The 25110-nt window shown below is 43.0% G+C and overlaps 1 protein-coding gene across 5 annotated transcripts in view; it reads right to left on the minus strand.

Moving 5' to 3' along the window:
• The window catches only part of LOC140202724 (PDZ domain-containing RING finger protein 4-like), a 475245-nt gene that overhangs the window by 25453 nt on the left and 424682 nt on the right, over nt 1–25110 (minus strand). For all 5 annotated transcript variants that reach the window (XM_072267955.1, XM_072267956.1, XM_072267957.1 and 2 more), the window contains 2 exons: nt 23315–23568; nt 15290–15392 (listed from right to left, as the gene is read on the minus strand). In XM_072267955.1, the coding sequence (XP_072124056.1) occupies nt 15290–15392; nt 23315–23568 (357 nt within the window). The remainder of the gene's footprint in view (nt 1–15289; nt 15393–23314; nt 23569–25110) is intronic.

Here is a 25110-nt window from a genome sequence, read left to right on the forward strand (position 1 = left end):
TATGTTACCCATACTAAAAAAAGTTTATTAGAGTATAGTCATAGAGTTGAACCGCATGGCAACAGGCCCTTTGGCTCAACTCGAACATGCCAACTGTGTTGACCCACAAGCCAGTCCCATTCATCAGCATTTAGTCCACAACCCTCTCCTACCAATGTGCTCACCTAGATGACCTTTAGGTGCTGTTAATGTGCTGCCTCAACCATCATTTCAGACAGATCATTTCAAATGCACATTGCCCTTTGTGTGAAGAAGCTGCCTCTGATGTTCCTATTAAATCTCCCGGCTCTGATCATAAATTTATTCCCTCTTGTTTTTATCATATCCTCCCAGGGAAAAAGACTTCATCTTGCCTACCTTATGATCTTATTATCTGTATTAAGTTATTCCTCAATTTCATAGATTCTAGTCCTACTCCTGGTGGACACCACCTCTCCTTGTAATTCAGCCCCTCAAATCTGGGTAAATATCTTATGCACTCTTCGTAGTTTAATAACATCTTCCCTCTGACAGGAGACAAAAACTGTTTGCTCCAGAAAATGGTCTCACCAATGTCTTACATAATGGCAAAATAACTTCCCAACTCCAGTACTCAATGCCCTGACTGATGAAGGCTAGTGTGTCCAATGCCCCTCGACACCTCTTTCCGTTAACTATGCACTTGCATTCCTTGATCCCGCCTTTCCATTACACTGGGTATGAAACCAGAAACAGAATACAGAATGCTCCATCTTGAAACTTGCATTCAACTGAGTTAGGCTAATTCAATAGTCTTAAACTGTTTTCAGATTAATATCATGGTCTGCTGTTATACCTCATGACCAGTCAGATAATGGTGCTAAGTTGACAAAATTTTTAATGCCATAGTTTCAAAGAATGAAAGAACAGACTGGATTACTTAGACTCTGAAGCCTGTTCCAAATGGAATTGTTTTTTCAGCACATCCACTCTGGTAATAACACTTTTCCTCTTAACTAGAAACAAAAACTGTTCACAATACTGCAGCTCCATTTACCTGTCCCTTTGCCATGGAATGCATGTGGTTCATTTTGCTCGCCTTACAGAGAACCGAGCATCATTGTTAAAATGCATTGCATCTCCACCTACTGCACACAAAGACCTCCCTACAAAAGGGCCAGGCTTGCCTTCAGAGAATGAACCTTAAGCTTTTACCCTTCCTAGTACCAGGATGGATCTTGTACAAGGAAGTTTGAACATAGAACATAGAAATCTACAGCATATTACTGGTTCTTTAGCCGCCAATATTGTGCCGACCATGTAACCTACCCTAGAAACTGCCTAGAATTTCCCTAGCACATAGCTCTCTATTTTTCTAAGCTCTATGTACCTATCTAAGAGGTTCTTAAAAGATTCTATTGTATCCAATGTTCATGAAAGCCACATTTTGAAGCATATCTGCCAGTCACCCATCAGCGATTTTGGCTCAGTTTCTTCTCTCTACATTTGTCTGGCCAGCATGCACCAGAGCCCAGTTGTTAGCAACATACAACACCAAGAAGACGACCATGCTTCTAACAGCCACATTCACCCTGGTGATCTTACTCTATCAGAGAAAGTATCCTTGTTCTAGTTCTGATTCTCTTTCTCAGTTCTGTTGAAAGGTCGCAGACCTGCGATGTTTAACTGTTTCACTCTTCACAGGAGCTGCCTGGCCTGCTGAGTATTTCCAGCATTTACTATTTTTATTTCAAAATGTCAACATCTTGAATTGGTGGCCCTTCACAATCTTTCACCCCCATTATGAAGGTAATAGCTTGTTCAGTCCTTGAATCAACTCAGAGGAACATGAGACGCAGGATTATGAATCTCATGTGGAAGAGAGGGTGAGAGGAAAGGGGGAGAGAGGAAAGAGAGATGAGGGAAAAGTGGGGTGAGGAAAAGGGAGGTAAGGGGGGGAAAGGGGGTGAGGAGAGGGGGAGGGGGAGCAGAGAGAGAGAAGAGTGGGAGAGGGGAGAGGGAGGGAGGGAGGAGGGGAAAGGGAGAGAGGGAGGGGGAGAGAGGGGTATGGTGAGGGGCAAGAGGGGGGATGGGGAGGGGGAAAGGGGAGAGAGGAAAGAGGGGAGATGGGGAGAGGGAAAGGAGAGGGGGAGAGAGAGGGGGAGAAGAGGGGGGGAGAAGAGAGGGGGGCAAGAGAGAGGGGAGGGGAAGGTGGAGGTGAACAAAGGGAGTGAGAGAGAGGGAGAAAGATGCAGGCTTGAGGACAGCTTTTATCGTGCTGTTATAAGACTATGAATGATCCTTTACTATAATAAGATAGACTTTTGACCCCCTCAATCAATCTTGTTTTGGCCTCGCACCTTATTGTCTGCTTGCATTGCACTTTTTCAGTACCTATAACACTTTATTCTGCAACTGTAACACTTTACTCTGCATTCTGCTATTGTTTTCTCTTGTAGTGCCTCAATGTGCAGATGTGATGAAAAGATAAAACAAAGAACATTACAGCACAGTACCAGCTCTTCAGCCCATGATGTTGTGCCAAACTTTTAACTAAGATAAATCTAGTCCTTCCACTGCACCTTAGTACGTGTAATAATGATAAGCCAATTTACCAGAATTATACCATGATTCATCAAAATAAGGCAGAACAAAAACTGTCAAGATTAAAGAAAATCTGCAAGCTGCTTTCCAATGGTACCAACATGGTATTTTGCACCTCATATTTTGCTGCTTTTTTCAAGGCATTGTTGTTAGATATTTTGACTAATTTTCAAACTCAAACAGCAGAATCGCCTGATTGAAAATCTTACAGTTTATCCAAGTAGAAAGGACTGAGCAACAAGTTGCATCTAAATTGTGGCCTCAACCCTTCCCACTGGAACATTAAAGAGGAAGGGAATCCTGGACAGTGGTTTCTGTCAGTTAGTCAGTCACTCACTCACATGAGTTGCCCCCAGTCACAGGGACTGTGTGCTTCAAACAATGATGGATGCATCCAGGATCATAATTAACGCTGGCCTTTCCCTTCCAATTACGTAGGCTGCGATATGACAGAGAGCTAATCTGGAAATAACTAAGCCATTACAGTCCGTAGAGTGACAAAACAAATTTGAATATAAATCAGCTCTGAGCAGAAATGTTCATTTAATTTGACATGTTGAAGATTGTGTTGACGTGCAAAATGGCAAATAAAGTACAAAATTGCACATTGCCGCTGAACGGCTCAAGCCAAGAACTGACATTATAAAGGGAAAAGCTCCTCTTTATAACTAGGCTTACAAAGTCGTTACACATCAGACAATGGACATCATCCCCTGCAATTAGTGCAGGAGGATGAAAGAGAAATGGACAAAGGTTGGAGGCTGGGGAAAAAGGAACTGAGACACAGGGAGGAGGATGGATGGTAGTAAAACAAAAAAGGAGGGAGAATCAGCAGAGGAGAAATGGAAAGAAGGTAAAGGAGGAGAAAGCAGAAGAATGAAAGGCAGGCTATGAAAGTAGAAAAATTGAAAGGAAAGTGAATATGAAATGAAATGGAAAAGAAAAAGATGAGGAGAAAAAGAAGGGAGCAATGTAACAAAAAGAAAGAAGAAAAAAAGGCCATGCTAAAACAAAACAAAGTGAAATGTGAAACCCACAGAAATATCTCTGAAATAGGCAGAGGGGTAATGGAATGCCACTGTACACACGCACAGTTGCAGAGTTTCCCTTCATTCTGTGGGACACACAAAGAAATCTGCCGGCCCCAACCAACTCCATTCTCATTTCCCTGTGCTTGGCCAAAATATGCCAGGCATTTCTGACTCTTAAATATTTTCCACACAGGTCCTGAAAGGAAATAAATCTGGGGAACTCTTGACATACTTGTTTGTGCTTCCTGTCTGTCACTCACCTCCTTTTCTCCCCCCCCAGCTGGTGACACGCATGCTACTGAGGGGTGAGAAGCAGCTAAGTAAATTGGGAAATTCATTACCAGTGACAGCTATGGGTGACAACTGTCACAGGTGCATTCAATGTCAGCATTTTGCAGGGAGCGATTGTAAACACAGGCATAATTTACAGAGCATAAGCATTCCAACAACACAATGCATCGCTTTTTCCAGCTGCTTTGCACAATTAGCCAGAGAAGGCTGCGTTTTTGGCTCTGATATATGGAGCTGGCAAATTAACATATTTTTAATTCGCTCCTTTTATTTGTGCAAAGCAGATCATCAGCAATTAATTCATCTGATTCCTCTAATCTTCACATAGCACCAGGGTATGCTGATAACAAGCTGAGCCTATTCATTAGGAAGCTTGCTTACCTCTTGTGTGAACAAGCACAAAGGTTGGAAGAATAAATTAAACCAATAAACAATAATAGCAGTTTTATTTCTAATTTCAGAAAATAAATCGGATTTCTTGGCACTAATGAAAAAGGACATTCATTCGCAAAATAAAAGCCTTGATTACAGAAGCTTTGCCAATACTTGCTCTCATGACAGCTTGATTGTCCATAAGACAATATTTCCCTCCCTTTTGCTCTGAACTGCCTCTCATAGCATCCTCTCATTTCTATCTCCCTCTATTGATACCATTGTGCTCATTATTCCAAGAGTTTTTATGTTTCTTCAAACTTTCCACTGAATACACTTCTAGTGCTTATATTTTTACTGACTGAAAACAAAAATTGTTAGAAGGCAAAATTTGTCAAATAATATCCTTCTGTCAAAGCGTCTCTATAATGCAGAAAGTGAAAACCATGAAAGTTTAAAGCCCTTTTTGAAAAGAGTTTTACTGTACTTATATTTTGTCAAGTCTACTTTAGGATGTGTGCACTGCTCTGAAGTGCACTAAGTTTAATTTTGCCTTCAACATTCAGTCTTAGAACAGCTCACAAAGCAGACTCCTCCGCATATTTCTATTTGCAAGGACTGATTCCCACTCGTCTCTGCACTTTCCCCACACGCTACTTGACAAAACTATCATTTAAGGCTGTGGGTGAGGAAAACTTATTCTTTGACCTTTTTAGAGGTGGCCTATCCATCGGGGCGTGGAATGATTCACAATTTTATAAGATTGTTGAGAATAGTTGCAAATGTAATTTTTCCATCAAGAAAAATGGTTTAATAGTTATGACTTTCCTGGAGAATGGACAGTACCTCAGTGATTTTCTCTTCCTCCTTCAAGATGTCGGTGTCCTTTTTTGGATACAGAACATGGAACAGTACAGTACAGTACAGGCCCTTTGGCCCAATACATTGTGCCTACCATTTAACCTACCTGAAGATCAATCTAACCCTTCTGCATAACTCTCAATTTTTCTTTCATCCATATGCCCATCAAAGAGTCTCTTAAATGTCTTTAATGTACCTGCCTCTACCACCACTCCTGGGAATACATTCCATGCACCTACCACTCACTGTGTTAAAAAAAAAATCTCCCGCTGACATTCCCTGCTATACTTTCCTCCAATCTCTTTGGAAGTAGGTCCTCTCCTATTAGCCATTGCCGCCCTGGGGAAAAAAGGAACGGGCAGTCCACTCCATTATGCGTCTTATTACCTTAAGAACCTCTATCAATTCTCCTCTCGTCTTTCTTCACTCCAAAGAGAAAATCCTTAGAAGCATAGAAACATAGAATACTACAGCACATTACAGGCCCTTCGGCCCACAACGTTGTGCTGACCTTCAAACCCTGCCTCCCATATAACCCACTACCTTAAATTCCTCCATATACCTGTCTAGTAGTCTCTCAAACTTCACGAGTGTATCTGCCTCCACCACTGACTCAGGCAGTGCATTCCACACACCAACCACTCTCTGAGTAAAAAACCTTCCTCTAATATCCCCCTTGAACTTCCCACCCCTTACCTTAAAGCCATGTCCTCTTGTATTGAGCAGTGGTGCCCTGGGGAAAAGGCGCTGGCTATCCACTCTATCTATTCCTCTTATTATCTTGTACACCTCTATCATGTCTCCTCTCATCCTCCTTCTCTCCAAAGAGTAAAGCCCTAGCTCCCTTAATCTCTGATCATAATGCATACTCTCTTAACCAGGCAGCATCCTGGTAAATCTCCTCTGTACCCTTTCCAATGCTTCCACATCCTTCCTAGAGAGAGGCGACCAGAACTGGACACAGTACTCCAAGTGTAGCTCACACAATGTTTCCTCATAAGATATGTTCTTTAATAAAGTCAACATTGTGGTGAGTGTCCTCTGCACCTTATCCAAAGCTTCCACATCTTTCCTGTAATGAGGTGACCAGAACTGAACACAATACTCCAGGTATGATCTAACAAGTTTTATAGAGCTGAAACATTACCTTATGGCTTTTGAACTCAATCTCCTGACTAACAAGGCCAACACACCAAACATCTTCTTAAACGTCCTATCAACTTGTGCAGCAACTATGAGGTATCTATTGGCTTGGACCCCAAGATCCCTCTGTTCCTCCACACTACTAAGAATACTGCCATTAACTTTGTACCCTGCCATAAAGTTCAGTCTTTCATGTGTATCACTTCACACTTTACTGGATTGAACTCCATCTAGCATTTGTTAGTCCAGTTTAGCATCTTATCAATGTCCCATTGTAACCTATGACAACCTTCAACACTGTCCACTACGCTACCAACCTTTGTGTTATCTGCAAACTTACGAGCCCACCCTTCAACAACTTCTTCTGATTCATACAGAAAAATAACAAAGAGCATAGGTCCCAGAAAAGATCCCTGCAGAACACCACTAAATACGGACCTCCAGGGTGAATCCACTCCATCTACTACTAACTTCTGTCTTCTGTGGACAATTCACGCATCTGGGTTTCCCTGGAAACCTTGCCTTCTGACTTTCTGAATAAGCCTACCATGGGGAACCTCATTAAATGCCTCATTAAAATCTATATGCACCATATTGTCCGCTCTACCTTCATCTATTTGTTTTACCACTTCCTTGAAAAAGTCAATCAGGTTCATAAAGCATGATTTGTCCATAGACAATAGGTGCAGGAGTAGGCCATTCAGCCCTTCGAGCCAGCACCACCATTCACTGTGATCATGGCTGATCATCCACAATCAGTACCCTTTTCCTGCCTTCTCCTCTTATCCCTTCATTCCGCTATCTTTAAGAGCTCTATCTAACTCTTTTTTGAAAGAATCCAGAGAATTGGCCTCCACTGCCTTCTGAGGCAAGAGCATTCCACAGAACCACAACCCTCTGTGTGAAAAAGTTTTTCCTCAACTCTGTTCTAAATTGTCTACCCCTTATTCTTAAACTGTGGCCTCTAGTTCTACACTTCCCCCAACATCGGGAATATGTTTCCTGCCTCTAGCGTGTCCTCACAAAGCATGATAGCTATCCTAATCAACCTATGTTTCTCCAAATGTTTGTAAATCCTGTCTTTAAGAAACCTCTCCAATAGTTTGCCCACCACTGACGCAAGACTCACTGGTTTATAATTCACAGCGTTATCCCTACTCTCTTTCTTGAACAGAGGAAAAGTATCTACCATCCTCCAATCTCCTGTGGTCAGTGAGGACACAAAGATCATCACCAAAGGCACAGCAATCTCTTCCCTCTCTTCTCGTATTAATCTGTGGTATATCCTATATGGTTCCAGGAACTTATCCATTTTAATGCTTTTGAATAGTTCCAACATTGCTTTTTTCATAGCCTTGACATGTTCCAGCACACTAGCCAATTCTATGCTGACCTCACATTTGTCCAGCTCTCTCTCAGTTGTGAATGCCGAAGCGAAGTATTTATTAAGGACCTACCCTACCTCCTCAGACTCCAGGGACATTTCCTTTTTTTTATCCCTGATCAGTCCTCCTCTCACTCTAGTCATCTACCTGTTCTTTACATATGTGTAGCATGCTTTGGGGTTTTCACTAATCCTACTTGTCAAGACCTTCTCATGTCCCCTTCTAGCACTCCCAAGATCTTTCTGAAGACCTTCTTGGCTATCTTATAACCCTCAAGAGTCCTGTCCTTCCTCTTGACTAAATATTCCACCTCTCTTGTCAAACATGGATCCTTCCCTGTCTCAATGGGACAAACCTCTCTGGATATCCATCCAGGTGTCCCCTAAACAATCTCAGAACATCTGCTCCCAATTTACACTCCCATTCTTGCTTAATAGCATCAAAATTAGCTCTCCCCTAATTAAATACATTCCCATAGTGTCTGCTCTTATCCTTGTCCAGGGCTATGGTAAAGGTCAACCGCCTGATACGCTCACCCACTTAAATATCTATCACCTGGCTAAGTTAATTGCCTGGCAGTAGATCTAGTGTGCCCTCTCCTCTAGTCAGCCTGTCCACGTAGTAGATCAGAAATCCTTCAGTAGAGCGGGCAACGGAGTAGAGGGAGTCAGAGTAACTCAACGGGGCTTCGGCGATAACGGGTCGAGGCAAGGTAAGTTACTTGTGAAGAATAGAAACAGGAAGTATTTCTGTGAGGCAGGTGTTCTGTACTAGGTGTCAGGTATGGGATGTCCAGGAAACTCCCAGGCTCCCGGACGGCCACATCTGCGCCAGGTGCATCGAGCTGCAGCACCTTAGGGACCGGGTTAGGGAAATGGAGGTGCAGCTCAGTGACCTTCGTCTGGTCAGGGAAAGTGAGGAGGTGATAGAGAGGAGCTATAGGCAGGTAGTCACACTGGGGCCTTGGGTGACAGGTAAGTGGATAACAGTCAGGAGAGGGAAGGGAAGAGTCAGATACTAGAGAGTACCCCAGTGGCTGACCCCTTAACAATAAGTACTCCTGTTTAAGTACTGTTGGGGGGGGGGGAACGGTCTACCTGGGGGAAGCAACGGTGGCTGCGCCTCTGGCACAGAGTCTGGCCCTGTGGCTCAGAAGGGTAGGGAAAGGAAGAAGATGGCAACAATGATAGGGGACTCTATAGTTAGAGGGTTAGACAGGCGATTCTGTGGACACAGGAAAGAAACACGGATGGTAGTTTGCCTCCCAGGTGCCAGGGTCCGGGATGTTTCTGATTGCGTCTGTGATATCCTGAAGTGGGAAGGTGAACACCCAGAGGTTGTGGTACATATTGGTACCAATGACATAGGCAGGAAAAGGGAGGAGATCCTAAAAATAGACTACAGGGAGTTGGAAAGGAAGCTGAGAACCAAGACCTCAAAGGTAGTAACCTTGGGATTACTGCCTGCATCACATAACAGTGAGTACAGGAATAGAGTGAGGTGGAGGATAAATGTGTGGCTGAGGGATTGGAGCAGGGGGCAGGAGTTCAGATTTCTGGATAATTAGGACCTCTTTTGGGGCAGGCGTGACCTGTACAAAAAGGACGGGTTGCATTTGAACCCGAAGGGGACCAATATCCTGGCAGGGAGGTTTTCTAAGGCTACTGGGGAGAGTTTAAACCAGAATTGCTGGGGAGGTGGGAACCGAACTGAAGAGGCGGTTAGCTCACAAATAGAGAAAGCTTGTAGGCAGTGTGAGAGGGTGGATAGGCAGTTGACAGAGAAGGGTTGCGCTCAGACTGATGGTTTGAGATGTGTCTATTTTAATGTAAAAAGCATCATGAACAAAGCAGTTGAGCTTAGAGCGTGGATCAGTACCTGGAGCTATGATGTTGTGGCCATTACAAAAACTTGGATGGCTCAGGGGCAGGAATGGCTATTTAGAGTGCCAGGCTTTAGTACCCTGATGTTTCAGAAAGGACAGGGAGGGAGGCAAAAGAGGTGGGGGTGTGGCACTGCTGATCACTGTCACGGCTGCAGAAAAGGAGGAATTCATGGAGGGGTTTTCTATTGAGTCTCTGTGGGTGCAAGTTAGAAACAGGAAGGTGTCAATAACTCTACTGGGTGTTTTTTATAGACCATCCAATAGTAACAGGGACATTGAGGAGCAGATAGGGAGACAGATTCTGGAACGGTGCAGTAATAACAGGGTTGTCGTGATGGGAGATTTTAATTTCCCCAATATTGATTGGCATCTCCCTACAGCAAGAGTTTTAGATGGAGTGGAGTTTTTTTAGGTGTGTTCAGGAAGGTTTCCTGACACAATATGTAGATAAGCCTACAAGAGGAGGGGCTGTACTTGATCAGGTATTGGGAAATGAACCTAGTCAGGTGTCAGGTCTCTCAGTGGGAGAGCATTTTGAAGATAGTGATCACAATTCTACGTCCTTTACCACAGAGTTGGAGAGGGATAGGAGCAGACAAGTTAGGAAAGTGTTTAATTGGAGTAAGGGGAAATATGAAGCTCTCAGGCAGGAACTTGAAAGCATAAATCGGGAACAGGTGTTCTCAGGGAAATGTACAGCAGAAATGTGGCAAATATCCAGGGGATATTTGCATGGCGTTCTGCACAAGTACGTTCCAATGAGACAGGGAAAGGATGGTAAGGTACAGGAACCGTGGTGTACAAAGGCAGTTGAAAATCTAATCAAGAAGAAAAGAAAAGCTTGTAAAAGGTTCAAAAAACTAGGTAATGATAAAGATCTAGAAAATTATAAAGCTAGCAGGAAGGAGCTTAAGAATGAAATCAGGAGAGCCAGAAGGGGCCATGAGAAGGATGGATAAGGAAAACCCCAAGGCGTTCTACAAGTATGTGGAGAGCCAGAGGATAAGATGTGAGAGAATAGGACCAATCAAGTGCAACTGTGGAAAAGTGTGTATGGAACTGGAGGAGATAGCGGAGGGACTTAATGAATACTTTGCTTCAGTATTCACTACGGAAAAGGATCTTGGCAATTGTAGGGATGACTTACAGCAGATTGAAAAGCTTGATCATAGATATTAAGAAAGATGATGTGCTGGAGTTTTGGAAAGCATCAATTTGGATAAGTCACTGGGACCAGACGAGATATACCCCAGGCTACTTTGGGAGGCGAGGGAGGAGATTGCTGATCCTCTGGCAATGATCTTTGCATCATCAATGAGGATAGGAGAGGTTCCAGAGGATTGGTGGGTTGCAGATGTTGTTCCCTCATTCAAGAAAGGGGGTAGAGATAGCCCAGGAAATTATAGTCCAGTGGTTGGTAAGTTGATGGAGAAGATCCTGAGTGGCAGGATTTATAAACATTTGGAGAGGCATAATATGATTAGGAATAGTCAGCATGGCTTTGTCAAAGGCAGGTCGTGCCTTACGAGCCTGATTGAATTTTTTGAGGATATGACTAAACACATTGATGAAGGTAGAGCAGTAGATGTAGAGTATATTGATTTCAGCAAGGCATTTGATAAGGTACCCTTGGATCCAATGCTAGGCTTATTGAAAATGTAAGGAGGCATGGGATCCAAGGGGACATTGCTTTGTGAATCCAGAACTGGCTTGCACACAGAATGCAAAGTGTGGTTGTAGACGGGCCATATAGTGCATGGAGGTTGGTGACCAGTGGTGTGCCTCAGGGATCTGTTCTGGGACCTCTTATTTTCGTAATATTCATAAGTGACCTGGATGAGGAAGTGGAGGGATGGGTTAGTAAATTTGCTGATGACACAAAGGTTGGGGGTTTTGTGGATAGTGTGGAGGGCTGTCAGGGGTTACAGCAGGATGTTGAAAGGATACAAAACTGGGCTGAGAAGTAGCAGGTGGAGTTCAACCCAGATAAGTGTGAGGTGGTTCATTTTGGTAGGTCAAATATGATGACAGAATACAGTATAAATGGTAAGACTCTTGGCAGTGTGGAGGATCAGAGGGATCTTGGGGTCTGAGTCCATAGGACACACAAAACTGCTGCGGAAGTTGACTGTGTGGTTAAGAAAGCATACAGTGTATTGGCCTTCATCAACCGTGGGACTGAGTTCAAGAGCCAAGAAGTAATGTAACAGCTATATAGGACCCTGATCAGACCCCACTTGGAGTACTGTACTCAGTTCTGGTCACCTCACTACATGAAAGATGTGAAACTATAGAAAGGATGCAGAGAAGATCTACAAGGATATTGCCTGAATTGGGGAGCATGCCTGAGAATAGGTTGAGTGAACTCGGCCTTTACTCCTTGAAGCAACGTAGGGTGAGAGGTGACCTGACAGAGGTGTATAACATGATGAGAGGCATTGATCGTGTGGATAATCAGAGGCTTTTTCCCGATGCTGAAATGGCTACCACGACAGGACACAGTTTTAAGGTGCATGGAAGAAGGTACAGAGGAGACGTCAGGGCTAAGTTTTTTATGTAGAGAGTGGTGAGGGCGTGGAATGGGCTGCCAGTGATGGTGGAGTTGGCGGATATAATAGGGTCTTTTAAGGGGTGATTGGATAGGTACATGGAGCTTAGAAAAATAGAGGGCTACAGGTAACCTGAGGTAATTTCTAAATTATGTACATGTTTGGCACAGCATTGTGGGCCAACAGGCCTGTACCGTGCTGTAGGTTTTCTGTTTCTATGTTTTAGATGATTCCTCCATAACCTCCTGTCCTTCTGAAGCTGTGATGCATCCCTGATTAGCAATGCCACCCCCCTATCTCTTTTATATCCCTCCCTGCGCCTTTTGAAACATCTAAACTCCGGAACATCTCGCAAACAAAGAATAAGCCCACATATTCAAGAGACCATCTGTAATGAGTCAACTATAACAGTGACCATCTGATCAATTGGCTGAGGGTACCACACTCAATTCCATTTTTGTCTGAGAGCAGTGACCAGTGACCCCTTAACTCAAAGCCATTTTGTTTCATTCTTCACACATTTATGTCAGAAGTCAGCTAACCCATAAACATCACTCCGTGCTGCTCCATGTGGCTTGACTGTTTACTGGGTTAAAAGACTGAGTACAGAGATGCCTACATCTTTGTTTAGAACTAGTATTAATTTCAAAAGTAAGTGATGAGATTTCATTTTGATCTATCACAAAGGAAAGCTTCATACTGAGGCTAAATTAATGTCCAGCCAGATTACAAATGAGTGCCTCTTAATTGTTACATCAGTGTCTAGACTGCTATTAAACTTATATGCTGGAATTAATATTTGTGAAATTTGAGTGATTTTGGTATTCTGCAATAAAATCAGCTCAGATTTTAAAAGTGGATCTGCTTCTTTTTTTGACAGTGAATGCAGACACCTCTGCTGAAAAATAAGAAAAACAAAAACGGTGAGAGTCTGTTCAGGGGAGTCAGTCGATCTTGGCAAGTCAGAGAAGGAAGTGAATGAACTGCTGAGTTAGGAATGTAGTAATTTCTCTTCCGAAGGACTCATTGCAGCTGCTCATGTCCTACAGACCACCGAAATAAATCTTCATTTTAAGATAATAGAATCCTCTTTTTCTTCATCTACACGGGGCATGTTCCCAACTTCATAAAATAAACCAACAAAGCAAATACTTTTCAACATCAGATTTCTGGAGCGCTAAACTCATCAGGGTCAAACAGCATGGAAAAAGGCCCTTTGGCCCACTTAGAACATGCTGGCCCTCAAGCCCCCATTTACACTCATATTAATTAATCCCATTTTATTCATTCCACACTCTTAACAACTGCCTCCAGATTCCACCATTCGCCAAACTCTTGGAGCAATTTACTACAGCCAGTTAAACGACAAAACCGCACGTCCCCGGGATGTGGGAGGAACCCAGAATATGCAGAGCAAACCGACGTAGTCACAGGAGGAACGTGCAAACTCCGCACAGAGATAATAACTGAACCTGGGTCAGTGGAGCTGTGAAGCAATGTAGATGGCACCTTCAGGAGCTGAAAAAGTCATTGGGCAGGGTTCAGGGTTAGGAAATTATTGATACCAGAAGCACTGAGGTTGCAACGGTTAAAAAAGGTAAAATTAAGTCTGATGCTGTAATTCCTGCACTGTTTCTAAGCATACTGTCTGTTCAATCCATTCTGAACCCACACCCATTTCACGAACCTACTTTTAGCTATAGACAAAGTATGCTGACCTTGACGACACATTGGGAAAAGCTAAGAGCCATTATTCAATATAAATAGACCCAGTTTCAAAGAAGAGTTGTTGAATGGAACAGTGCAGATGTGATAACTGCTCGTTCTCTCTTCACTCGGTCACCTGTCTTAAATATATATGGCCAGGTGAGTAAGACAATGAAGAAAAAAAGCGGTCTTTTCAATTCATAGCACCGCACTCTGTCATCATTCCTGCAGTGTCCAAGGCAGATATTATATTCCTTGAGCAGCCACCTGTAACTGCTCTCTCACTGAACATGCCGAGATGCCATGGTAGACCGTTCCATTTTCCGGCTCTCCTCAGCCATCCATCTTGCTCACCTTTCTGCCTGTGGGGAGCACTGCTTTTTGTTCTGCACATTCAACATCTTTTTGAAGGTAGAAGTAGATGAATTAGCAATTGGCCAAATAATGCAACCTCTGTAGCAAGAAATTTTGACAAACAAATTTTCTCATTAACAATCATCCATTATTTTTGTAGTGTTCCTGGAATGCCAGTGCATTTTTTCCCCTTTCCTTTGCGCTTCTGAATGCAAAACTGCCAGCATTAGGCAAACTGTCAAATGACTGGAGATATTCATAGCCCGTTCTGACAAATACCTTCCTTTATTAAAAAGAACAATTTCAAAGTTGTCACCATGCAAAATGATAAAAAGAATCTCGCCTCTTGCCATCGCTCATAAGACTACAATCATTTCCCTTTCCTTGTCAGTTTTAGGTCTTTCTGTTGTGGAATGAGCTGCTGTATAATGTTTTATTCACCCTGTTATTTGAAGAGGGTTCTTCCTGAAAAGGGCACTTTTCTATTTAAAGTTTATGTCAAACACTCTTTATTCCAGTCAGGAGGCTTAGCCTCAGGCAGTAAAACCACAGCTGATGTTAAATTAATGACTGTGATGGCGCGATTAGTGGAGATCACTGGCTATTGAACAGAAGCTCAACTGCTATTCAGACCTCCTACAATACACAGCCTTTCCATTATTAGCAACTAATATCAAAATTAGCACTACATTGCTTTGTCATGTTAACGTATACTTTACAATCTGATAAGTTGCATCAGAGTGCCAGTTTTTGTGAAAAGTGCATTAAAACGTTACCTGGCAAACAGTGATTACTGTCAAACTAGTAAAACAAAAAGGCTCTAATAGACCACATTGCAATTGGAATGATCTCCGCAGTAAAAATGATACATTTTGGAGAATATGAAAACATAATCAGTAGTTGCCTTTTGCTTGTTCTTTTTTTTTAAAAAAGGTTCATTTTGCTTAGTAGATAGCCCAATTGATTAAAAAACACACATAAGCTGACTTATCTTGTAACAATGGTATTTTTTAAAGCCCAATCAATTTGGCTTAGTCAATGAATCCCACAGAGGATGGCAGAGCATCATTAAAGAGAGTTAAAAGTTACTCTGAGACACTGCTACCGATCTTGTCAGCTTTTATCCCTCCAAACTGATTACTCTGTTACCTCATATTCCATTTCTTCAGCTCGGTCACCATCCTGGGCCAAGTTGGGAAGGTAATCACCAGCTTCATAGTAATCGTGGGCCATAGGGTGGAGGGAGTGACAACTATATGAAGAAAGATACAAGAAGAGCTGGAGTGAGAAGTCACAACAGGATAAGATTTGAATTCATCTTCCTATACTCATGGTTGCTCTGACAAACTTCCTGTTTCTAATTTAAAAACAAAGTCAAAATAAAGCCAGATTTGTAGAGTTTGTGGAAAAAGCCATTTGGAACAGTGCTTGGACCTGTTCTTTGAAAACTTCAATAAGCCTAACTTTCTCCTCTTCTGTCTTTCATATTTAATTGAAAATAGACAAACCACCGCCAAAATGAAGTGCAGTATCAAATGTAGTGACATCAAGCCAAGGAGTCTGAAAGTTCAAAGTTCAAAGTAAATTTATTATCAAAGTACATGTATAGTATGTCACCATATCGAACCCTTGAGATTCATTATCTTGCAGAAAGGTGATAACTTGAGGCTGTTTTTTTCTAAAAGAAAAAGAGAACTTGCATTTATAGGACACACCTTTAATATTCACAAAATGTAAGAAAGTGCTCGGCAGCCAGTGAAGTACTTGTGAAATTGAGACATGTTGTAACATGGCTTGCAATTTGCCTGTAGAAATGCCCCTCAAATATAAGACCAGATGATGAGTTAATTAGATTGGTTAAGGGCAGGGGACCCCAACCTTTTTTGCACCGCAGACCGGTTCAATATTGACAATATTCTTGCGGACCGGCCGACCGGAGGGGGGGTGGGGGGGGGTGTTCAAGTAGGGTTAAACTCACCTCAACATGTCTTTTACAGTTAGGGTTGTCAACTTTCCCACTCCCAAGTAAGGGGCAAAAGTAGCAGTCAAATCCTGGGACACTTTACCCCAGGAAAGACTACCATGACCATGAAGCCTTGCGCGGGCATCTATGTGCGCATGCGTAACGTGCCGATTTTTTTCCCCACAAATCGGTTTTGCCTTCATCTTCCCGACTACACTGTACATACATTATTTCTACTTTACATAGGCCATGTATTTATCATATCACTCCTGCTTTTACTATATGTTAGTGTTATTTTCGGTTTTATGTGTTATTTGGTATGATTTGGTAGGTTATTTTTTTGGGTCTGGGAACGCTCAAAAATTTTTCCCATATAAATTACTGGTAATTGCTTCTTCGTTTCACGGCATTTCGGCACAAAAGGTTTCATAGGAACGCTCTACCTTAGCCGGGGGAAATACAGGACAAGGGCAGTCCCGTATGGGACAAACCAATTTAGCCCAATATACGGGATGTCCCGGCAAATACAGGGCAGTTGGCAACTCTATGTTCAAGTTCAACAGTGCGTGACAGGGAATGAGGAAAGGTGCAGTTGACTCATATAGTTTCCTCGCGGCCCGGTAGCACATGCTCTTGGCCCGGTGGTTGGGGACTGCTGGTTAAGGGTAAAATTTGGCAGGAAAGTGGGAAAACTTGTTCTTCTTTCAATAGTACCAAAAAGAGTACCATGCATTGTCTAAGAGATGGCAGTTCTACAGTGAAGTACTGTGTCTGCCACAGCTCAGGCTCCTATTAACATAGAACTCCAGAAGCAAAAATGTTACTGACGGAGTCATGCAGGTCAGTGGAAAGGAATGAAGAGTCAATGTTTCAGGTCAAGCCCTGCATGAGGACACGGCCTGAAACATGCACACTTCATTCCATTCCATGGATGCTGCCTGACCTGCTGAGTTCCACCAGTATTTTGTGTGTGTTACTCTGGATTTCCAGCATCTGCAGAATTTCTTGTGTTCATGTTTCTAAAAGAGTCTATTAGGTTTTCACAACAACCTAACAGAGAGAAACACTCTGTCCAAGAGTTCCAAGATGTGGAGATTCTGACATCCTGTGTACGTGGACACAACATTTTACAATAAGTCCTCTTGGTAAACAGCTGCAGAAAAAGTTGATGAAGTCAACCAGGCTTCTGATCAATCTGATACAGAAAATACAAGCACATTTTTCTTTATAAAGCCATCTGTCAATGTCACTGTTTAGAATTTGGATTTGTACACAAAATTCACTCAAGTAAAACAAGATCTTTTAGAAATAAGATTGCATTTCAATTAATACATCATTCTTTTATCGCACACATTCTTTTTTGCTAGATTTTAAAATTGATTTTACTTTTGCACATTTTGACTCTTAATAAATTAATTTAGAATAGTACCTCCCAAAACAATTTTAAGTGCATGGATGGTTAAGCCACCCAGACATGCAATTCAGCATTCAACAGTGGTTCAAACCATGCATTTATTTTGAAAAATAGGCTGGATGGAAAAATGAAAAGAAGACAAAAACAATGCACTGATAGACACATATTCAGGATCTCCAATTTCATCTACAAAACTCCCTGCCCTCATGTGAAGGGATGGCTGTTGAGAGAAACAGAGTGAATATTTCACTTCAACGACCATTTATCAGTTCTGAGAAACAGAAAGTGCTTTAAGTCAATTCATGTTAACAGAGATACAGAAATATGGGTGAGATTTAACCCTTAGGGATAGTGGATTTGGGTTAAGTGAGAGCCTAAACTTTTGGAAGTTCAAACCCAATGTCAGATTATCCAATTTGCTTCAATGGACTGTGAACAGTACAAGCCAAACTCAGAGGATGTTGATGTCGTTAACAGCGTTTCAGTGGACCTATACCTTCATTCCTACACCATTCATTTTTAGCCTGTGTGTTTTGGTTTCTTGCTTTATGTCGGCGAACCCCAGTCAGTGAAAGTAAAGTGGCCACTGTTGCAGCAGTGATTGTGGGCTGACCACCAACTGGCTACCCCCGACATACCTCGCACTGTCTTTGCCCTCCTCTCACCCAACCGTAAATGCATCCCAGAATCCCCAACCCATTTTCCCCACACGCCCCGCACTCAGCCATCAGACCATGTTCGACTCCTGTCTCCTGCTGCCTCCCTCCCCCAGATCCTTGCGTCGAGAAGTTCTTCAGTTGCTGGCTTTTCCACCTGAACCTCTAACCAGGCTGCCCATCAGGCACAAGATGTGTGGGAAAAAAAAAACAATCTGTTTATTCACTGAGGCAAAGCATGAAATGGGCCCTCCCAGTCCTCCGAGCCTCACTGCCCAGCAATCCCTTGATTTAAAACCAGTGTACCCAGAGGAAATCCAAGTGGTCACGGGGTGTACATACAAGCAGCAGTGGGAGCTGAACTCGCGTCACTGGTGCTGTAAAGCGTGCTAACCACTACACTACCACACCACCCTACAACCTCAAGGCCTTTTCCATCAGTAACTCTTGCCCCATTAAATTGCTTTGACTTAAGGCCAGTGCCTTTTCATAGAATGGATTTAATCTAAGCAGCAGTGGGCGGTGTGTGTTATTTAAGTGAAAATCAGCATCAACACATTGATTGGGGCTTGGAGCAGGAAGTGTAACTGCTTATCTGTGGTCAGCTATACACACTATTGCCACCAACTGGTTGGCAGGTTAAGGTTATTATTGCCTCATTTGGAGGCTGGTAGGAGAATGAGAGGAGAATTTGATGGATGTATGATGGTTGGTACAGATACGAGGGGTGATTGATACGTTCGTGGCCTAAGGTAGAGGGGGTCGATTTTAGAAAACCTAGCACATTTATTTTTCAACATAGTCCCCTCCTACATTTGCACACTTAGTCCAGCGGTCATGGAGCATATGGATCCCTTCTTTGTAGAAGTCGGCGTCTTGGACCTCCAGAAAGTGGTCCACAGCAGGGGTGATTGATAAGTTTGTGGCCTAAGGTAGAAGGATATGAGTTATACAGCCCTCGTTATATGCACGTACAGTTCAACTCTTTGAGTGATTATGCGGAAAGTTTGAAGTTAATAACTCATCTCCTTCTACCTTGGCCCTCTGGAAGATCAGAACGGTAATCCATTTACAGAGTCAAAAGTGATGGGGGAGATCTAATTGGATTTTTTTTGCATCTATATTTACTCAGTAGACGGACACAGAGTCTATAGATGTGAGGCAATACAGCAGCGAGGTCATAGATCCCATATAGATTACAGAGGAGGAGGCATTTGTTGTCTAGATGCAAATTAGGGTGGATAAACCCCTGGAGTCTGACAATGTGTTCCCTTGGACCCGGGGGAGACTAGTACAGAAATTGCAAGGGCCCAAACAGAGATATTTAAAACATCCTTAGCCACAGGTGAGGTGCCAGAGGACCGGACGATGGCTAACGTGTTCCCCTGTTTAAGAAAGCCTGGAAATTATAGGTTGGTGAACGCATCAGCAGTGGGAAAGTTATGGGAAGGTATTCGAAGGGACCAGAGGGCAGCACGGCGATTAGCACAACGGTTTACGGTACCCGCAACCTGGGTTCAATTCCCGCTGCTGTTTGTAAGGGGTTTGTATGTTTTCCCCGTGACCATGTGTGTTTCCTCCAGGTGTTCCAGTTTCATCCCACAGTCCAAAGTCATAATGGTTGGTAGATTAATTAGCCATTATAATTTCTCCTGTGATTAGGCTAGGGGTAAATCAGGGAGTGGCTGAGCAGCAGGGCCTGATGGGTCTGTTCCATGCTGTAGCCCAATAAATAAAAAAATAAATATAGAAGTATTTGGATAGACAGGGACTGATTAGGGATAGTCAACGTGGCTTTGTGCACAGTAAATTACATCTAACCAATCTCAGAGTTTTTCGAAGAAGTTACTAGGAAAGTTGACAATACTTTCAAGTTGAACGCATACGAATTGACAATAAACTGAACTGGTCAAAGAACACTGAGGCTGTCTACAAGAAGGGTCAGAGCCGTCTCTATTTCCTGAGGAGACTGAGGTCCTTTAACATCTGCCAGACGATGCTGAGGATGTTCTATGAGTCTGTGGTGGCCAGTGCGATCATGTTTGCTGTTGTGTGCTGGGGCAGCAGGCTGAGGGTAGCAGACACCAACAGAATCAACAAACTCATTCATAAGGCCAGTTATGTTGTGGGGATGGAACTGGACTCTCTGACGGTGGTGTCTGAAAAGAGGATGCTCTCCAAGTTGCATGCCATCTTGGACAATGTCTCCCATCCACTACATAATGTACTGGTTGGGCACAGGAGTACATTCAGCCAGAGACTCATTCCACTGAGATGCAACACAGAGCGTCATAGGAAGTCATTCCTGCCTGTGGTCATCAAACTTTACAACTCCTCCCTTGGAGGGTCAGACACCCTGAGCCAATAGGCTGGTCCTGGACTTATTTCCTGGCATAATTTACATATTACTACTTAATTATTTATAGGTTTATTACTATTTAATTATTTATGGTGCAACTGTAACGAAAACCAGTTTCCCCCAGGATTAATAAAGTATGACTATAACTATGACTATGATGAAGGCAAAGCAGGGGAAGTTGACTTCATGGACTTTACAAGATCTTTGACAAAGTCCCACATGAGAGGTTGGTCAAGAAGGTTAGCATTCAAGACGAGGTGGTAAATTGGCTTCGTGCAAAAAGCCAGAAAGTGGTTATAGATGGTTTCCTTCCTGACTGAAGGCCTGTGACTATTGGCGTGCTGCAGTTATCGGTGCTGTGACCTGGATGATACTGTGATAAACTAGATCAGCAAATTAGCAAATGACATCAAGATTGGGGTTGACAGCGAGGAAGACTATCAAAACTTGCAGTGGGATCTGGACCTGCTGGTGAAATGGGCTGAAAAATGGCAGATGGAGTTTAATGCAGACAAGTGTGAGGTGTTGCACTTTGGCAGGACCAACAAGAGTAGGTCATATACAGTGAACAGTAGGGCATTGAAAAGTACAGTAGGACAGAGGGATCTGGGAATACAGATCTATAATTCCTCGAAGGAGGAGTCATAAGGTAGATAGGGTTGTAAAGAATGCTCTTGGTACATTGGCCTTCATAAATCAATGTATTGAGTATAGGAGTTTTGATGTTATATTGAAATTGTATAAGACATTGGTGAGGCCTAATTTGGTGTATTCTGTCCAGTTTTGGTCCCTCCTTACAAGAAAATGTAAATGATTAACTCTTCTCTGGCTTCCACCCGGGTACAGGTATTGATTATAACCGACGTTTCGGTGACAAACTCTGCTATCTTCATCAGGGATGATACCTGGGCAAGTCTAGTCTGGTGGTATTTATACACCCATAGTCCGTCCCTCCTGATTGGCTACTATGGATGTATAAATACCACTGGACTAGACATGCCCAGGCATCATCTCTGATGAGGATGGCAGAGTTGGCATCGAAATGTCAGTTTTAATTGATACCTCTTCCCGGCTAGAAGCCAGAGAAAAGTTCATTCATCATATATGCCAGGAAAGCACTAGATCCTTTTTCAAGATGTAAATAAGATTGAAAGAATGCAGAGAAAATTTACACGGATGTTGCCAGGACATGAGGACCTGAGTTTTCAGGAGAGGTTGAATTGGTTATGACTTAATTCCCTAGAGTGGAGAAGACTGAGGGGAGATTTGACAGAGGTGTACAAAATTATCAGGGGTATAGATAGGGTGAATGAAAGCAGGCTTTTTCCACTGGGGTTGGGTGAGACTAGAACTGGGGGTCATAGGTTAAGGGTGAAATGTTAAAATAGTTATGAGGAACCTCGTCACTCACAGGGTGGTGGAAGTGTGGAAGAAGTTGCTAGGGCAAGTGGTGGACACGGGATCAGTTTGAACATTTAGGAGAAATTTGGATAGGTACATGGATGGGAGGAGTATGGTCCAGGTGCAGGCTGATGGGACTAGGCTGATTAATGGTTTGGTTCAGATTAGATGGCCTGAAGGGCCTGCTTCTGTGCTGCACTGTACTTTGACTCTATGACTCTCTTGAAAGGATAACTCTCTCAAACCAGGAATTAGCCCGGTGAATCTTTGGACTGCCTCTAAAGCTACCATATTCTTTCTCAGATAAGGGTACCAAAATAGCGTGCAGTTCCCTCGGCTGACCTTAGCAACAACTTCATGATTGTAACTAAGCTTGAGACAAAGTTGGGATGTTACATCTCGGGGCGACCAGGTGGAGGACTTGGTGGGAGAGAGGGGAGGAGTCAGTGAGGGGGAAGAGTTGAAGGGGAGTTGTGGTGAACGAGGGAGAAGTTGTGGAGGGTGAGTAAGGAAGGTGAGTAGCTGATGAGAAGAGCAGGAGGAGGATTTGGTAAGAGGGGAAGCACAATGGAGTAGGTGGAAGATGAACGGAGGCAGGAATGAGGCTGATGATTGAAGAGGAAAGGCAATGGGGCAAAGGACAGCAACAGATGTTCGGGGGGGGGAGGTCTGTGACAAAAAGTACCCCCTAAATTACAGAGCTTAACCGAGTTGTGGGGGGAGCAGTTTATACTAGAGACAGAGCCTGTTAAAATGTAAGTAAAACAGGCCATTAGAAAATCTACTTGTTTTAAACCTAGGGCCATGGAGATTAAAACTGTGCTGAATTGAAATGCAATGCTAATAATGCAAAGATACAGCTTTATGTTTGTCTCTGGGCACCATCGTATGACAGCATTGAAAGAGGCATAAGGATGAGAAGGAACGAGGGACTGAGCTGTGATGAAATGTACAATAATTTGTGGGGTTTTTTTTGGAACAATGTTAAGGGGAGTGTGAAACAGCTTTCACAATTAAGGAGGATCCTAGGAAGGTAAATAATTAAACACTCATTACCAGTAACAACACAGCTACAAGGAGAGAGCAAGTGAAGATTATCACAGCGGCCATAGGAGAGTTGGCCGGTAAAATTTTTTCACACAGAGAGACAATGAATGCTTTACCACAAGTGGTATTGAGGTGGGGATTAGCATTTGGATACACGTTACAAAAGTATTTAAAGAAAAACTGTGGACTGAGGGAAGGAAATGGAATTAGGGGAAACAGCAGCAGTTGAATAGCTTCATTAATGCAGTCTTTTCTAAGTAAATGTCTGAAAGCAAGTTCCCACCCTTAAGGTTATTTGACTATAGCAAGTGGTCTGAATGAGATACATTTGTACCTGTCTGACAGCAAATATGGGCAGATGTCGGGCACCGGAGGTGAAGATGATCTGAGCTTGGAGAGAGCCATGATGTGTTCAAAAGTAATTTCGGTCTGTGTGCCAGCATCCACCAGTGGGACCTCCTGGGAACCACCACGACTTTTTGTGACGGGGGTTCTCCGCAAAACTTGCACAACAATTGGGTCCTTGGCATTGCGAAAAGCTTCCACTGCCTCTTCGTGTGTGGCTTTCGACAGATCCTTTCCATTGACCTGAAAGAATGAGAGAATCAATTCAGCATTCAAATTTCTATTTCAGGGCTCTATTACATTGTCCTGAGTGCAGAACCATCGGGCATGGAAATCAATGGAAGCAGCTAACAAAACTAATCTGTGGGAGAAATGGGAGAGTTTTACACACCTCGCTCCACTAGCTGGAAGGAGTGGAAGGAGAGGAAGTAAAAAACATTAAATCAAGTAACAGAACTCAGCCCCACTGTGTTCATCTGCCATTCTTGTTAAGTCAATGGATTGAACATGTCAAGCTCTCACAGCACAACACATCTCCTAACGTTTCAGAGGGCTCTTGCAGGTTAGTTGAGAGTCTGACATTTGCCACTTGTTCCCATTTCTAGATAAAACCAGGCTGGAACAAGGTTAAATCCTTTGCTGTGCTTTCTTCCTGTAAAACCTTTTTCCTGCCCTTTATATGTATAGCTGGTTGACTGCCACATCGTGGTGGACCAGAACTACACAAGCAGCACATGGCACAGCTATGATAGCTTAATCTGTTCCCACCTGCCACATGACTTCATCCTATCGGGAAAACTTCCTTTGCTTTACCCATTTCTCTTTCCCACCTTTGCTCACTTGTTTCTCTTTTTTTGTCTGATAAAGGGTTCCTCATCAGAAGCATTAACTCTGGTTCAAGTTCCACAGATGCTGCCTGACCTGTTGTTATTTGACCGTAAGACAGATTTGGGCCATTTGGCCTATCGAGTCTGCTCCACCATTCAATCATGAATGGTTTATCGTTCTTCCCAACCCCATTTGCCTGCCTTGTCCCCATAACCTTTGATGCCCTTACTAATTAAGAACCTATCAAACTCCACTTCAAATATTCTCAATGAGCTGGCCTCCAAGTTGTCTGTGGCAATGAAATCCACAGATTTGAGCCCTCTGGCTAAAGAAATTCCTCCTCATCTCTGTTCTAAAGGGACATCCTTCTGTTCTGAGTCCGTGCCCTCTGGTCCTAAACTAAATGACTATTGGAAATGCCCTCTCCACATCCACTCCATCTAAGCCTTTCAAAATTCAGTAGGTTTCAATGAGATCTCCCCCAATCTTTTAAACAAGTACAGGCTCAGAACCATCAAACATTCTTCATATGTTAACCCCTCTCATTCCTGGAATCATTCTCATAGACTCTTCTGGATCCTCTCCAATGCCAGCACATCCTTCCTTAGATATGGAACCCAAAGCAGCTCACAATACTCCAAACGTGGTCTGACCAATGCCTCATACAGCCTCAGCATTTCATCCTTGCTTTTATATTCTAGTCCGTTCAAAATTCATGCTAACATTGCATTTGCCTTCCTTACCACTGGCTCAACCTGCAAGTTAACCTTCAAGGAATCCTGCAATAGGGCTCCCTTTGCACCACTAATTTCTGAATTCGCTGCCATTTAGAAAATTATCTGTGCCTTTTATTCTTTATACAAAGTACATGACCATAGACTTCGCTACACTACATTCTATCTGCCACTTCTTTGCCTATTTTGCTAATTTGTCCAAGTCCCCCTTTAGACATCCTGC

Source organism: Mobula birostris, chromosome 9 (genome assembly GCF_030028105.1).
Source record: "Mobula birostris isolate sMobBir1 chromosome 9, sMobBir1.hap1, whole genome shotgun sequence".
In the NCBI taxonomy this organism is placed as follows: domain Eukaryota; kingdom Metazoa; phylum Chordata; class Chondrichthyes; order Myliobatiformes; family Myliobatidae; genus Mobula; species Mobula birostris.